This window comes from Bubalus bubalis, chromosome 1, assembly GCF_019923935.1.
Source record: "Bubalus bubalis isolate 160015118507 breed Murrah chromosome 1, NDDB_SH_1, whole genome shotgun sequence".
Lineage (NCBI taxonomy): Eukaryota > Metazoa > Chordata > Mammalia > Artiodactyla > Bovidae > Bubalus > Bubalus bubalis.
Window position 1 is genome coordinate 42,549,689 of NC_059157.1, and position 17,875 is coordinate 42,567,563.

The window sequence follows — 17,875 nt, forward strand, 5'->3', positions numbered from 1 at the left end:
GTGAGACTTTTGAAGTAACTTAAGAATTTGTCTTTATTCGACCTGTTCTTTTAATTATTATTTTAGCATGTCTGAGAACGTTCTTAAAAATAATATTAGGTCCTCCTCTTGAGTTACTTTTATTCTCACTTGCTCAATCTTTGCTTTTCTTCTTATTTCACTTTTGATAGAGATGTAAAATCAATTTTTGACTATGATACTTTGTTAGGTCTTTGAATATTCATGTTGACTGCACAATGCTCTCATTTTTAGGTCCCTGTCACCTGCCGTGTGGTTACACACAGCACATAATTCTCGGTTGATCTCTTTCAGCCCCCTGCGGAGGCCAGTACACGGGATCAGAGGGGGTGGTCTTGTCACCCAATTACCCTCACAACTATACCGCCGGTCAGATCTGCCTCTATTCAATAACGGTACCAAAGGAATTTGGTAAGGTTTTCTTCTTATTTTCAATTCACTGTCATATCTCTTTCTTTTTTTTTTTTTTTTTGTTTTTTTTTGTTTTTTTTTTTTTTTAATTTTATTTTATTTTTAAACTTTACATAACTGTATTAGATTTGCCAAATATCAAAATGAATCCGCCACAGGTTTACATGTGTTCCCCATCCTGAACCCTCCTCCCTCCTCCCTCCCCATTCCATCCCTCTGGGTCGTCCCAGTGCACCAGCCCCAAGCATCCAGTATCGTGCATCGAACCTGGACTGGCAACTCATTTCATTCTGTGATAATATTTCCATCATTTTATAAACAAATACATCAGCCCTTGATTTAATGAGATAATATAAAAGAAGATGATGTGTGATAGGTTTTCCAAAGGTGTCTCATACAAGATCCACTGCAGGTCTTTATCAGTGTGATGTAAAATGCTTAAGCTTCCTTCTCAGATTCCAATCCAGAATAAGCAGAATAATTTTGGCTTTGTTCTTGTTTTTGTTAGGAAGCATTTTCTCTTTTGGTTGTTTGTTTGTGAAGAAGATCATTTCCTCACATGTGGGCCAGGGGAACCTGATCAGTCTGTGAGATTCCGGCATGTACATTTGGTGATTGCTTATTCTGGAAATCACTGGGTCAGTGAACCCACCTTTGAGTGACTGCAGATGTAAAAGCAGGCAGTGCCCTGTCTGACCCCTCCAAATCTGACATCCCGAGTGTCCTTCCTGAACTTGGCTTCCAGCCTGAGCCACTTTTCTGGGACGGCTTCGTGTCTAGATGGCCCTATGCTGACAGGCTCCTGGCGGCTCCCTCAATGTCTCCTCTCTCACTCTAGACCGGGAAGATACCTCTGTGTTGGATTCTTTCCTGGAGTCGGACGAGAATAGCTTTTATAATTTTATGGAATAGTTCCTTTCTCCCAACAGTAAAAGTTAAAATCTAACATACTCTATTTAATTTTTTTCTTTACACCCAAAATAGCAGCCAACCACTCATAGAAATAAAACTGACAAAAATTCTAAGGTTCCATTCTGTTTGAGGGCAAACATTTTAAAAACACAATTATGTGATGAGAAAGTTAATTGCTGCTCAAGAAACTTGCATATGGGAGACAGATGATTTCTATGAACTTCTTTTATATTAATCATAGGCTTCAGTTTGTTGTGCAAAATGCATATTGAGAGACGTTAAATTTTACTACTTGGAATTGACAGAATAACTCATTCTCTCTCTCCTCTTTGTAAAATAAAAAAAAAAAATACATAGCCCTCATTAGTTGTAAAAAAAAAAAAAAAAAAAAAAAAAAAAAATAAAAATCTAATAAAAACTTCCTCCAAGGACTTACTTCAGCCTCTGGTAGTTTAGATCACCTCATGAACAGTGCAAGGAAGCATACTCAGTATCTTAAGCTCCTTCTTTTAGGCCGTTCTCAAGGGTGACTGAGTTTCCAGGCAAGGCTTCCCTTGTGTCATCTTGCTGTGTTAAGAAAATCAGGTGCCTGATACTTAGAGGGTGATGGATGTGATCACAGAAACCAGGGCGGAGGGACCAGACTCCCAAGAAGGTCCACTGACTCTATCAGTAAGTGGAAAATGGAGAATACAAATTTAATTTAAAAACTGAAAGACTGGCTTCAAAATATTTATTTTGTTATAAAAAATGAACAGTGAAACTTACTAGATTTCCACTCTTTATGATGACCAATGCCTCTAAAATCCTATGTTTGTTGTTGTTGTTGTTGAGTCACTGAGTCGTGCCCAATTCTTTGTGACCCCTTGGACTGCAGCACACCAGGCTCCCCAGTCCTTCACTGTCCCCCAGGGTTTGCTCAGATTCATGTCCATTAAATCGATGATGCCATCCAACCATCTCATCCTTTGTTGTCCCCTTCTCCTCCTGCCCTCAATCTTTTCCAGCATCAGGGTCTTTTCGAATGAGTTGGCCCTCAGCATCAGGTAGCCAAAGTACTGGAGCTTCAGCTTTAGCATCAGTCCTTCCAATGAATATTCAGGGTTGATTTCCTTTAGGACTGACTGGTTGATATCTCTGCTGTCCAAGGGACTCTCAAGAGACTTCTTCAGTACCGCAGCTTGAAGGCATCAATTCTTTAGCTCTCAGCCTTCTTTATGGTCTAGCTCTCACATCTGTACATGACTACTGGAAAAAACACAGCTTTCACTATGTGGACCTTTGTCAGCAAAGCAACATTTCTGCTTTTTAATATGCTGTCTAGGTTTGTCGTAGCTCTCCTTCCAAGGAGCAAACATCTTTTAATTTCATGGCTGCAGTCACTGCCTGCAGTGATTTTGGAGCCCAAGAAAATAAAGTCTGTCATTGCTTCCACTTTTTCCCATCTATTTTCCATGAAGTGATAGGACATCATTCATTTCTTTATTTTTAAAAAAGCATTTTGTGCCAACCCACCCCTTCATTTTCAGTGGTGTTTGGGCAGTTCGCCTATTTCCAGACGGCGCTGAATGACCTGGCAGAGCTGTTTGATGGGACGCACCCACAGGCCAGACTGCTCAGCTCACTCTCGGGGTCTCACTCAGGTAAACCTTCAGTGAGCTCTTTCATTCTAGTCGCACAGCCAGGAGAATTAATATTAAGCTTGTCTATTTTTATTTTATTTTGTGGAGGAAAAATTTAATCATCTTTGAATTTGCTTGCTTGCTTAGTAAAATCTTATTTTCAATGTAAAATTTCAAATGCATTGTTATCCCACATATAAAACCACTTGACTTTATCATTTTTTTTTCCCTGAGAACACACAAAATTTAATACCTATCTCAGAAGAAAATAAAAATATCAGAAAATAAACACCCTGTTATTTTCTGTCCTATAGATGATCTCTGATTTTCCCTCCAGGTGAGACATTGCCTTTGGCCACATCCAACCAGATTCTGCTGCGATTCAGTGCCAAGAGCGGGGCTCCAGCACGGGGTTTCCACTTCGTGTATCAAGGTGCGTCTCTGCCCTCTTTGCCCTCCTCCCACACCACACGTACCACTGCAAGCACCAAAAACATGACTTGTACTTTATTTAATAATTGAGAGTTTGAGGGTATCTTCATAATTATAATAACATTATTTGATAAAAATATTAAAGTTCTTTCTTTTGAAAATTAAATATGATATTTCTAAGACAAAGATACAGTTGTGCTTCATTTATTTGACAGGATCAGGGAACAAATATTTATGAGATACCTTAGTATAGCACTCCACAATTTGCAAAATAATTTCAATATTATAACATTTTACCTAATTAAGTAAAATATTTCATAATAGATTTTAGTAACCATCTTAATGAAATACACTTAAAACACATTGTGTGATTCCAAACCTTGCTGTAAAACTAATTGAAAATGAAATGTAATAAAATCAAACTAAACCCAAAATACCATCCATGTTTCTATCACCAGAGGTACCTATTTTATTTTGCTTAAGTTCTAACTTTAGGCACAGTCACATCTTTATATTTATTTTTGAACTTGGAGCTTATTCAAAATTCTTGAAATTGCTCAAAGGTTCTGAACCATGAAGATTTCTTTCCTGTTTCTAGTTCACCTTTGGTTTGCATATCCAGTATGTGAATTTGAGAATACACCCCCATGGACTGAAAAGTTTGTCCACTTTCAGAGGCACAGGGAAAGTCTCTAGATCTAAACTGTGATAACTGTCCAGCTGAGATCAGACAGAGGTTGTCATTTTCAGAGATACACTAACTTCCTGTTCAAAGTGAGAGGAATACTTAGCGTTTCTAGGTCCCAGTGTTCCTGAAGGCTGGAGCTATTGCAGGCGGCTCTTAAACATTTTCTTCAGCAGAGGAGGAGAATAACTTCCTGGCAAAAATTTCTTTCCTTTAATAAGGATTTATCCAGAAAACATCCTCAATAACATCATGGTTTTCATCAAGTTATAGAGAGTAACAATGTGTCATGTCATTCATAAATCATTTATGATCATCACACACTGAGAAATGCATGGCCTCAAAATATTTCACTATAAAAACCCTTCAGTATTCAGTAATAGGATGATTTAAAAGTCACGGAAAGAGTGAGCATGTTTGACGGGTCAGGAGCAGTACCTCTAATCCAGTTTAAGAAGCACTTGCTTGTGTGACAATGCTATTACATTAAAATTAACTGCATTGTTCAAATTGAACTTCTGTTTAAATGTAAATAACTAAACCAGTAAATATGGCCTTTATAGTAGAGGGTCCAATTTAGGCAACTCACTTCTCACCAAATCCTAATTTTCTTTAAATACATGCTATATTACTTTGCAGAAGCAAATTCACAAACCAAACTAAGTTGGTATGACATCTAAGGAAACTGGGCTACTTGGTTTAAGTACATATTTTTGTCCTGGAAAACTTCAAGTGCCTGGCATTGTCTGCCTGATTAGGGACTTCCTTTAATTTTTTATAAAGATTAGAAAATTGATAAGATTATCAGATAAAATACCTGAGGCACATGATCCTACATCTACCCTGTTTGCAAATGCTATCTTTAGAAGTCATGGTTTTTAAAATGACACTTCTTGGTTTAAAACAACATATTATCATTAATTTACAATTGGATGTGTTCAGTGGCTCAGTTGTGTCCAACTCTTTGATAGCCTTTGTACTGTAGCACACCAGGCTCCTCTGTCCATAGGATTTCCCAGCCAAGAATACTGGAGTGGGTTGCAATTTCCTTCTGCAGGGGGTCTTCCTGACCCAGGGATCATTAAAATGTATGAAATTCAGAAAAGTAGAAAGAAAAGCAAATCCTTTATAGAAGCAATGCATTTTCCTTGTGCTTAAGAATATATAATGACTATAACATGTTCAGTATTTCTTCTAAGATTCCAATGTATCTCCTTTTCTTGCTTTGTTATTGCAATGAGTTTATGCAAAAGTTGATGTCTTTTTATCAAAGCCCAATCCTTTGGAGCTAAAGAATTAGGATCTTGAATGCAATTCATCAATCACTCAGAAGCACATGGGAAAGTTTTCAATCCCTCTTGAAAGTAAAATTGAACATTGCCTTCTGAAAGATAGTAGTTAAGTGGAAGCCTAGAAATTATTACAACTCCATTGTGTAAAACCTTTCTGAATATTGCTTCCATGTGCCACGTACAGCTTCATTCCTCCATAAGTTATTAATGCTTAAAATTGTGCAGGGACTTCCTGACTTCCGTGGCTGTAGGCTGTCTAGCCCTTGTTCACAGACAGCCCTGTTGTAAAGAGCTGTTCAGGGTCCCATGAAGAATGGGTGCAGGTGTCAGGCACAGAAAACCTGTGTGTAACCCAGGCACACTCCCTGCCCCTCTGTGTGGCCCTGGTTAATAACATAGAGACATTGCTGGTGAGGATGCTGCTGTCCTTCTGATCTTGTGAAGAAATGGAAGTATGGAGGCTTATTATTTGTACTTTTTACAGAGTATTGTAACTTTATGTTTTTGTTGTTGTTCTTCAGTTACTAAGTTGTGTCCAACTCTTTGCGACCCCATGGACTGCAGCTCACCAGGTTCCCCATCCCTCACCATCTTCTGGAGTTTGCTCAAGTTCATGTTCATTGAGTCGGTGATGCCATACAACCATCTCATCCTCTGTTGTCCCCTTCTCCTCCTGCCTTCAGTCTTTCCCAGCATCAGAGTCTTTTCCAGTGAGTCGGCTCTTGGCATCAGGTGGCCAAAGTATTGCAGCTTCAGCTTCAGCATCAGTCCTTCAAATAAATATCCAGGGTTGATTTCCTTTAGGATTGACTGGTATGAACTCCCTGCTGTCCAAGGGACTCTCAGGAGTCTTCCCCAGCACCACAGCTCCAAAGCATCAGTTCTTAAATATTTAGCCTTCTTTATGGTCCAGCTCTCACATCTGTACATACCTACTGGAAAAACCATAGTTTCGACTATTGCTGGGTTTTATTTTTTATTATTATTATTATTATTTGTTTTTTTTTGCTTCCCGTGCTCCTTGCAGGTAGAAGGATATATTCGTAAAGTGAGGCAGGTAAGAGGGTGATGGAATTTTTCACCACCACAAATTCTCTAAGCTATAGACATGAGCAGACAGCTGTCTTACTGCACCTCTTTTAGGGTTGAAGGAGAAAAAAAAAAAAAAGAAAACAATGATAGCAATAAAATAAACCTGAAGGCAGGCAAGAATAATTTATCCAAGTAAAGCAGTCTTTCCTTTTTCATTGAATGACAGATGAACATATTCTATTTCTCAAAATCACTCGGTTCTCATAGTTGAAAAATCTGTCCTGACAAGCCAGTACTAGTCTGTGAATTCAAACATACATCACTGAATTATGCACAACACTTTATCCTCAATCTTCTTTGTAAGAAATATGCGTTTTATAAGCTCTTGATACAACATGTGAATTTCTTAGAACTGGAATACTAACTTACAATTTATGCCATCTTAGAAAAGATGAGGCCTGGGGAAAATCAACTAAAACATGTATCTGCTTGCCTAGAAAGGATGTCAAGCAAAGAAAACCGTAGTCTAGATTCTTCCTCCCAAACTTAGAAAAAGCTTTTCCACTCCCTGTTCCTGTTTTCCCCATGGTCAGAATATTGCCCGTTTTCATATCATGAAAGTCCCAGAGACTAGCACCCAGTCTCTGCACAGCACAGTCCATGGCCTGAGAAGGCAGTCACATGCTTACCACCCTCTGTTCCAGGCAAACCTCATCCCCTTCCACTCGGCCCTGGCTGATCTGTTTGCTTCACAGCATTCACTGAAACATGGAGAATAATTGCTTGTTGTTGTCATTGTTGTTCAGCTGCCAAGTCGTGTCACACTGTTTGTGACCCCATGGACTGCAGCACACCAGGCTTCCCTATCCTTCACTTTTTCACGGCCTTTGTTGAAACTCATGTCCATTGGGTTAGTGATGCCATCCAACCATCTCATCCTCTGTCGCCCCCTTCTTCTCCTGCCTTCAATCTTTCCCAGCATCAGGGTCTTTTCCAATGAGTCAGCTCTTGGCATCAGGTAGGCAAAGTATTGTAGCTTTAGCTTCAGCATCAGTCCTTCCAATAAATATTCAGGGTTGATTTCCTTTAGGATGTACAGGTTTGATCTCCCTGCTGTCCAAGGGACTCTCAAGAGTCTTCTCCAGGATCACAATTGGAAAGCATCAATTCTTGGCACTCGGCCTTCTTTATGGTCCAACCCTTACATCCATACATGACTACTAGAATAATTGCTACTGGCATGAAATTTCTCTGTGGTATGGCCTGAAATCTCCAGGTGAGGACATGCCTAGCGGATGGGCTGAAAGGGAGCAGCTGATCAGCGTGGCTGGAATTTCCCCACAGATGCCACAAGCACTTCTGATGCTTCAAGATTCTAGGTTTCTCTGCTCCATTTTCTCAGATTCTTAAAACTGGTCTCTTCACTTTTCCAACTTTTTCCTCTAAAATATGATCTCCATCATTTCATTCAAAAGCAGGTATTATTCATTTATTGTTATTTTCCTTAAACATACACAACTCGGAAGTTTGTGAAGAAAAGGTTAATAGTGACATGTGTACAGATGACCCTTGATGGTGTGTTTCTCCTCATTCGTGAGACCCTGGAAAAACACTGTTGGAGGCCCTTCGACAAGTGTGGAAACTTGGCCACAAGCAACGGTGCTTCTCAAATACTTCAAGACAAATAGACCAATTAAGATTAGAGATTTCTCCATATTTATAAAAAAAATTGTCAAGAATTGACTGTAGACTATCATTGTATTTATTTGTTTGTTTCTCCCTCCCATGCAACTGTAACATAATACTCAAACACTAAAATATGACAAATATAAGCTGTGAGCAATATGTTTACAATAGAATATTATATTCTGTGTTGTTTTCAGTTATAGAAAAATATTCTGTAATATCATTAATTTTCTCATAGTTATTAGACAATATGCAATTTTATTAACTTTTGCCTTCTGAGCAAAAATATTTCAACACAGAATTGAAGCTTAGTTTATTCAAAACAGTGTTCTGACTTCCATTCTCATAGAAGTGGTTCCAGCAATTTATCCAAATGGTGTCAGTTATTGCTCGGGTTCAATCAAACCCAAGATGCCAGAGTATTAGGAAAAGGACCATAAAGACAGAAGGATTATTTGTAAGCAAAATGTCCCCCTCAGAGGGCTGCACTTTCGCAGAAGGTACCCAAGGACAGGAAGATTGGGATCTCGAAGATGATAAACACAAACTGACTCTCAGTGCAGGGACAGAAGCCGATATGCAAACTCCCAAGTGCGTACCTGGTGGATCTATTTCTCAGAGTGTCGGTTCGGGGTGACCCATCCCTTTGCCCCTGAAGTGTTTTTCAAACTTGATCTCCTGCCTCCTTTTGTAAACAGGAAAATCGCTTATAGTGATCACTCCCTGCATATCAGTGAATTCTGATCTACAGCCTGGGCAGATGCCTCACTGGAGGGAGGTTCACCTACTGTGCCCAGGGTCAAAGACCATGAGAGCCACATGCTGTGGAGAACATGGGGACAAGCAGAGAGCTGGGGGGTGGCTGCAGGAGGCAGGCCTGTGCAGCGGAGCTGAAGGTGCTGCCATGGGCTCAGCGCTGTCAGGGCCCTCTGTGGTGGTGGGCATCTTCATCCGTACTTGGATGTGGGAGGGATGGAGCAGGGCTGACTGCGATCAGTAGAGGTGGCAGTCCTGTGAATCTGGGGCGGCGGATTTGGGGTCCTTTTGCAGCTCACACAGTGCTCCCAGGATTGCCTGTGATCACGAATATGCAGTGGCCTCCGAGACTGTGTGTGGTCCGCAGAGGGAACCAGCTCTCAGGAAGCCAGCGGCCAGGTGTCAGAGTCAGGGCCAGTCCTCGTGTTTCCCACTCCTTCAGCAAGTGACGTCCCGCCAGCTGGAGTGTACTGCCAAGCTTTGCTCTTTGCTGTGTAATCTGTTCTTTTCATTTCCAAACATACAGTTGTAATATTAGGCACTGGGAAAGGGTCAGTGTCCCCTCCTGCCCCAAATGGTTCCCTGTTCCCTGCCTCCCACCCTGGAGAATTGCTGGTCTGGTGGGAAGACCCTAGGAAGGAGAAGGTTGGCTGTGCCCTCAGCCACTCCTGTTCCCCTCTATTCCCTCCCAAGTCTTTCCTGGCAGGATGAATCCCATAATTATATGTTTTCTTATGGTATGGTTTTTTTCTTAATTTTATTATGGTAACATGAGATTTACCCTCTCATGCTATCCTTTCAATCATTGTTTAAAATGAGCAGTTAGCATTTTGTAAAATTTACAGTGCATAATTCGGCACCTTGGGGCTTCCCAGGTGCCACAGTGGTGAAGAACCTGCCTGTCAATGCAGGAGACGAGAGAGATGCGGGTTTGATCTCTGGGTTGGCAAGACCCCTGGAGGAGGGCATGGAAACCCACTCCAGTATTCTTGCCTGGAGAATCCCATGGACAGAGGAACCTGGTGGGCTGCAGTCCATGGGGTAGCAAAGAGTCAGACACAACTTAGCACTCATGCAATGCAGCATCGTTAACTGTTGGCACAGCTTTGTCAGCTGATCTGATCTTTAGAACTTGGGCGTCTTGAATGACTGCCATTGGATGGTAGCTCTACCTTCCCCCCGCTTCCCCCCATCTCCTGGCAACCACCATCTGCTCTCTGCTTTTCTAAGTTTGTCTCTTAATTGCTTCCTATCTGTGGAACTGTGCAGTATTTGTCCTTCTGCAATAGACTTGTTCCACTTCCATGTCCTATGGGTCCATCCGTGTTGTTGCAAGTAACACAATTTCCTTCCTTTTTAGAGGGCTGAATAGTATTCTATCGTATGTATATATGACATTGCTTATTGATTGGTGGACATGGAGGTTGTTTCCATAAGTTGGCTATTGCAAATAATACCCTTATGCACATGGGGGTGCAGATGCCTCTCCAGGGGAGGGATTTCATTTCCTTCAGACAAACACTCAGAAGTAGAATTGCTGGATCATGTGGTAGATCTGTTTTTAATTTTGCTTTTTAATCACCATGGTCACATTATAAGTAATCCTTTATATAGCAGCTCTCCTCACTAGAGTTTGAGGTCCTTAAGGATAAGCGCAAGTTCTTAGTCATCTCATTATCACCGGCACAATAATCTGGGTACTTAGTTAAATTCAATGCCTGAATATCACTCTGTCCTCATAAAGCACCAGTTCTCCATGGACCATGTTTTCCCTGTCTGTGATGGGAATCTGAGGTGGTCCTCGGGGTTGATTTGAGGAGGCATGTAGATGTGGCAGTGCTCCCTGAGCCATTCATCATAGAGTCTGCAAAAGACATTATTAATTTCCACATCATCAGAAACTCTCTCTGGGCTCATCTTAGATCTGTTTCCAAGGAGATATCATGGCTTCATGCTGCAGACACAGATGCTTGTGCTGTGTGCCTTGCCTCTAGCTGTCCCGAGGACCAGTGACACGCAGTGCAGCTCTGTCCCCGAGCCCAGGTACGGGAGGAGAATCGGTTCGGAGTTCTCCGCAGGGTCCATCGTCCGCTTCGAGTGTAACCCAGGCTACCTGCTCCAGGGCTCCACGGCCATCCGCTGCCAGTCTGTGCCCAACGCTCTGGCTCAGTGGAATGACACAATCCCCAGCTGCGTGGGTAAGTGTGTGTCCCCACAGTGCGATCACTGGCACGGGGTCCACAGTCCCAGTTCACAGAGGCACTAAGGACTCTCTTTAGTCCACGTAAGTGGACTCTTGCTCCAGACCTGTTTAAAGGGCAAATTATTTTATCAGAAATAATTGAGTAGCAGCCAAATCCTAAAAACTACTGTGTTTCATGAAACAAGTCTCATATTAACAAGTATGAAATATGTTTTCCTTTTTGATACTTATTAAGTATGCCATCACAAGCCATGGGTATTCAACATAATTTAATTTGGGGGAAAAATCATTATAATGTTGATTTGTTACATGACTTGTGTAATGCCCATTTAATAAATTGGTGCTGATGAAGATCTGAAAAACAGTAGGTTAATGCATCCCAAATAACAAAGACATTGTTGGTGATAGATTATTTGCTTCATTTTGTGTAAGGACCTCCAGGGCAATCATGATTAGCACTTGAATTCATCTGTGCCTTTTAAGCATCTCTCCTCTCTGGATTTGCTCACAAATCCCATTAGTATCAGTTGGAGCTGCCTGTCTGCATATGGAAGAGAAAACTCCACAGAGCTTCTTAACTTGTAGTAGAGCAATTACTCTAAACAGAGTTCACTTCAGAGATGCTGTTGTTGGGTACAATGTCTGAGACTTAGCAGCAGAGTAGATGATAATCTATGGTATTGATCATTTAAAAGAAAACAGACTAAGTCTGACCTTGGCTACAAATGCCTGTTCAAGTATCATAGTCCATGTAATATCTCTTAATAGCTGATCACACAGCAGAGGAGCACTGAGTACAGAATTAGTGTTCTTCACTGTACTTTATTTATACTAAATGTGGGTTTGGCTTTCAGTCCCCTGCAGTGGCAATTTCACTCAGCGGAGAGGTACCATTTTATCCCCTGGCTTCCCTGAACCTTACGGCAACAACTTAAACTGCATATGGAAGATCATCGTTACAGAAGGGTCAGGAATCCAGGTATGTTCGCAAAGCCCAGAGACTCCTAAGAAACAGAGCTCTGCCCGCAGGCTTTTCCTTCTTTGTTTCCCTCTTTTTGTATTGGTTATTCTAAATATACAAACCGTAACCTGTTTCTCTTTTCTTACCATTGCTACCAAGTGTTTCTAATCATGTGTCTACATTTGAAATTAAAGTGATAGACTTTTAGAATAAAATCTATCAAAAGTGCCATTTGTGGAAATTTTGTGGATGTCATTTTGATAGTTTATTTTCTTTGGTTTTGCCTTTCTCTCACATGTATATTTTTAATGTCATGAAAACCCCACTGGACTAGTCTAATTTTTTAAATTTATTTATTTTTAATTGAAGGATAATTGCTTTACAATATTGTGCTGGCTTCTGGCACAGATCAACATGAATCTGCTATTGGTATACATGCGTCCCCTTCCTCTTGAAGCTCCCTCCCACCTTCCACCCACCCCACCCTTCTAGATAGCTTGAGTTCCCTGAGTCATACAGCAAATTCCCATTGGCTATCTATTTTACATATACACTACATATATGTTTCCATTCTGTTTTCATCTGATTTTATTAAGTGAAGGACAAATATTGGCTTCTTTGGTAGATTCAAGTGATCAGCTTTGCCACGGAGCAGAACTGGGACTCCCTGGAGATTTATGACGGCGGTGACGCGAGCGCACCGAGGCTGGGGAGCTTTTCAGGTGAGGTGACCCCGTCCCCGAGTTTCTGTGAATCCGAGTCATCACGCCATGATGGACTGCAGGAGAACACTCAGTGCCGACCTCTCCCTGGGAGACTCTTCTCTGTGCTAACAAGTTTCCTAGTGTTGGGAGGCTTGGAAGGGGAGCACCGTCCCCCGCAAGCAGCAGGCTGAGGGGTGGTGGGCCCCACACTGGGAGAACGTGGGTTATTACCCTGTGGATGCAACAGGCTGTCTTCACTGAAGTCAGTTTTGTGTGGGGGTGGCTTGGACAACGAACTTTGGGTTGGCTGACTTCCTTTTCTCTTGCACTTGTTAGAAGTGTTTGATGGAGTTGGGGACCAAGCACTGAGGTCAGGGAGCAAGGTGGTTGGGGTCCAGATGGAAGGTCGGAGGCAGACGTGGAAACTGAGAACTGAAGTAAACATATGGAGGATGGAGACAGGGTTTCTCATGACTGGGCAGAGAGTTAGATACATAGGGATGAGAAAGCTGGCGTGGAGCTGGTTGTGATGGATTTGAACTAGAGACACTGGTGTGAACTCATGATCTTCATATGTATAGCTGTGCATGCCTGTCCAGTCACTAAGTCATGTCCAAGTCTTTGCAACCCCATGGACTGTAGCCTGCCAGGCTCCTCTGTCCATGGAATTTCCCAAGCAAGAATTCTGGACTGGGTGGCCATTTCCTTCTCCAGGGGATCTTCCCAATCCAGGGATCAAACCCACATCTCCTGCATTCGCAGGCAAGTTTTTTACCTCTGAGCCACTTGGGAAGCCCTATGTACAACTGTACAGCTATAGACATAGAAATGTGTGTGTGTGTGTGTACATATTTCCCACCTCTGTATCCTGTGAGGTGTAAAACAATAACCCCTCAGCAAGGAGTTACCCACCTAGAACCCAATTGTGTGTTTCTGAAATCACTTGAAGTATCATTGTCCCTTAAAGGCACTAGTGCTTCTTGGAGAGCCACTGACTCTGAAGCTCTGGGAGAGAAAACATGCATGATGAGCCACTTTGTACAGAATAGAAATATGCGGATCCACGCTGATATGCATAGACACATGCATGAGTGTAAGGAGTGGGAGAGAAAGCCTTCCCAAACTATAATAAATCTAAACTAGCAAATCGGAAGGAGATGGAATTAGAGCCGCCGCTGGTGGCTGTTAGGACATACACGAGCCACGTGGGGAGCTCAGCAGAGGCTGAAGGTAGCATATGAGGTTGATGAGGACAGCCAGCCACAGTCTCCATGCACCTCCTCACCTGGTCCTCATGCACTCGCTGCAAAGGAGGAACAAAGTCATTCACAGTGAGAAGCCTGGCAGACACCACCTTCCTAAGGCAGTCATGTCAAGATTTCCAGTAGCGGGACAAGGTATGCACTGGTATACTGATAAGCCTGCTTTCAAAATAAGCAAACAGAGGAACAGAAAGGCTATATTTGACTTAGAATTGCAGTGGCCGTGGTATAAATCCTCCCGTGCATACACTCTAAGTCACTTCAGTCTGTCCATGGCATTTCCTAGGCAAGAATACTGGAGTGGGTTGCCATGTCCTCATCCAGGGAATCTTCCAGACCCAGGGATCAAAACTGCATCTCTTATGTCTCCTGCATTAGAGGCAGGTTCTTTATCACTAGCACAACCTGGGAAGCCAGTAAGCCCTTCTCCACCAGAGCTGATTTCAAATAGCCAGCATGATGTCACTAAAGCTGAGTTTGGGAGGAAATGCCCTGAAGTAGAGTCCGGAAGCCTCTGAGTCAAATCCCTCACACCTCTGAGAGCGGGCAAACAGAGTGGCCTCGGGAGAATACCCTCTTCATGAATCACAGCCTTGTTGTGGCAAAGGGGCTCGACTAACTCAAAGAAGCTATGAGCCATGCTGTGCTGGGCCACCCACGATGAACCGGTCATAGTGAAGATTTCTGGCAAAATGTGGTCCACTAGCAAAGGAGATGGCAACCTGCTCCCGTATTCTTGCCTGGAGAATCCTACGAACTGCAGAATCCTAGTGTGAAAAGGCAAAAACATATGACACCAGAAGATGAGTAACTCAATGGACATGAATTTGAGCAAACTCCAGGAGACAGTGAGGGACAGGGAACCTGGTGTGCTGTAGTTCATGGGGTCGCAGAGAGTAGAACATGATTTAATGACCGAACAACAATGGGAGAATACAGCATCATATTTTGATATTTTTGCCAAAAGTGTATCACCACCTGAATCTAGTCATGAAGAACATCAAACATTCTCTTCAGAGGTTATGTTGCTTTAAAAAAAAGCATTTTTTTTTTTCAAAACGTGTTCATCTTTTTTTGGAGAACTCATTTTCAAGTTTGCCTGCACCAAGACTTATGGCAGGGCAAAGACATGATTTGTTACTGCATACCACCCCTGTGTGTTTTGGTTTTTAACTACTCCCAGTCTTTTGTAATCTCATTTCCTGAACTTATGTCTGAGTGTAGTCTCAGCTTAAATATATAAATAATATATTAATACATATTCATTAATATATATTAATGTATAATACTAAAAGCATGAGAATCTCCTACGTAAACAATGACAAAAAATCCTTTGTAGTGTGCATTTGATTAACTTATAAAACTTTAAATAAAAGTATTACACATGAGCAATTTTTATTAAGTTTTATATACTATAATTTGTAAAAAATTTTAAATTCTAATTTTCTAAAATAAAAATTGATTTTGAAAAATATTCTGCACACAAAAAGTGACTCATATCTTTCAAAAGTATTGAGTTCATGAAAGGGAAAGGAAGACTAAAAAATTTTTACAAACAAAAAAAAACCCTCACAAAACTAAAGGGACACAATCATAGATGGAAAAGCTCTTATTGGCATATTGTCAAAATTCCAGTGATTTCTGTGGGATATATGGTCCTGCTGCCTCTATGTTAGTGTTTGTTTTTTTTTTTTTTATAAACACCTCTGTTTTAAGAAATGCACACTAAATTTTTATTAAAAATATGTCACAATGTCGGCAACTTACTTACAAAGGATTTAGTTGCTCTGTTGTGTCCGACCCTTTGCGACCCCATGGACTGTAGCCTGCCAGGCTCCTCTCCTTGAGATTGGGCTGTCATTCCCTTCTCCAGGAGGTTTTACATACCCAGGGAGCAAGCCCGGTATCCTGCACTGCAGGTGGTCTTTTGCATTGCAGGTGTATTCTTTACCGACTGAACTTACCAGGGTAGCCAAAGGGTTTAGAATGAAATAACTTTACACATACCTGTATTGTAGATAGAGATCACTTCACACATATATCTGTATGTGGACAGAGCTAGATATCATTATTCTGTAATATATGGCAAGATAGTGGGTATATGGGAGTTTTTTTGTGCCATATTTGCAATTTTAAGTTAAATGCTACTTAAAATATTTCAAAAAGAGTATTTTATAAACTTTATATGGAAGAAATGACACATTAGCCATCAAGTCTGAATATATTTCAAAACGTAATACATGTTTATACTTTTTTGTTCCTGTGATAATTTCAAAATACTTAGAAAGGAGAATCTGAACCCATTTTTAAAAGTTAGCTGTTGACTACAAGCAAAGAAGAATGAGTAGTTGCTAGAGGTACACATTTCCAGAAAAACGATTGACTGACTTCTTGAATAAATTCAGGGTTTTGATTTTCTGTCTGGATAGCCATGTGTATGTAGGACTTATATTGTAAGCTATTTGAAATCATTTTTGGAAGTAGACAGTTGATAAATTATAAATGGACACGATAGAGCAAAAGTCATACCAATCTGTCGCTGACAACAGGATTAAGGGAGAGTAAATAGCAGGGGCTGGAGCAGCGTCTGCCGAACCTGGAGCACAGTCGCTCAGCTTCCCGCACGTGCGGTTCTATCTAGGTCAGTGAAGCAGTGCCATCAAAGGTATTCCGCCTGCGGCAACAGTTTTTCAAAAACACCTGAGCTGCGCTTTGAACCTGGGAAATACGCTTCTTCTGTGCGCCCATTCTGAGCAGAGTCAAGCAGACGCCGCTGCAAGGGGTGGGCAGTGGCCACGGCAGGTGCGCCCGGGGCGCCGAGACCCAGCATCTGTTTAGGAAAACAAATGATTATATTTAGAAGTACGGAAGTACAGACAGGACCGTCATTCATCAATATACTTGCTGCAATTAATAGTAATGTTTAGAGGGGCCGTAATGATCCACTGAAACCTTTCATACACACAGTGCATGCATGACTCACACATAAGAACTGGACTGTTATTTTGATTTCACAGAATTGGAACATCTTCAAATGCTTTCAATCACAGGACTGATGTATGTCACAGTCAGCAGCGGAAGTGACTTTTCCGATTGCGCTGCAACATAGTCAGGAAAGACAAAAAAGTCAGATGTGCATGTGGCTGGGGGCTGGAGGCGGTTAAATGCACTGATTATCTGAAATCATAGGTAAAACCAGGCAGAAAGTTATACAAATGCTGTAACAAGAACTTACTTTTTGGATTAGTTAGATCATTGTAATAACATTACATTAGCTTTGTACTTTCTGTAGGCATCACCCAAAATATACAGAAATAAAAGATGAATGCGAGGACAGCAAGCATCACACAATTTGAACGAAAGTGGATTAAAACTGGAGTTTCTATTTGGTGTTTCCTTCTTGTCTCGATGTGGGGGTGGGTCGAGCTGGCCCAGCAAGCAGGTTCAGGCAGCACCCTGACCTTCAGGCCCCCTTTCCTCCTCCTCACAAGTCCATCCCCACGTGCCCGGGTGTGCCCTGTTCACTGCTGAGCAGACAGCATGCTGCTTCTGGTACAGCCTAGATGGGGAAAAGGTGATGCTCGGACAGAAGACTTTCTGAAACAGGCAAGGTCACCTCACCTTGCAGGTTTCCCCCATCTGCACTGTTAACTATTAATTAGTTTCAAAGAATGATCTCTTTAAATGTGTCTGCTGACCATAGGGATAGGCTTATGTTTTCCCTCTCCATGACTCAGTTTCTTAAAAGTCTGCCTCTCTGTCTATCTATCTATCTTTATCCATCAAACCAAGTTTGAGTAACAAAGGGGTTAAATCTGCAGTCATTTTCTGTTTATCATTCAGCAAACACTTACATTGTCTCATAGTGAATTGTATACTCACAGTTCAGGTCTGAAACG

At 41.6% G+C, this 17,875-nt stretch overlaps 1 protein-coding gene across 3 annotated transcripts in view; it reads left to right on the forward strand.

The window, feature by feature from the left end:
* CSMD1 (CUB and Sushi multiple domains 1) overlaps positions 1-17,875 on the forward strand; it is a 2,066,326-nt gene that overhangs the window by 1,822,537 nt on the left and 225,914 nt on the right. For all 3 annotated transcript variants that reach the window (XM_025272930.3, XM_044938991.2, XM_044938996.2), the window contains 6 exons: positions 313-429; positions 2,871-2,984; positions 3,301-3,396; positions 10,841-11,044; positions 11,904-12,028; positions 12,636-12,732. In XM_025272930.3, the coding sequence (XP_025128715.3) occupies positions 313-429; positions 2,871-2,984; positions 3,301-3,396; positions 10,841-11,044; positions 11,904-12,028; positions 12,636-12,732 (753 nt within the window). The remainder of the gene's footprint in view (positions 1-312; positions 430-2,870; positions 2,985-3,300; positions 3,397-10,840; positions 11,045-11,903; positions 12,029-12,635; positions 12,733-17,875) is intronic.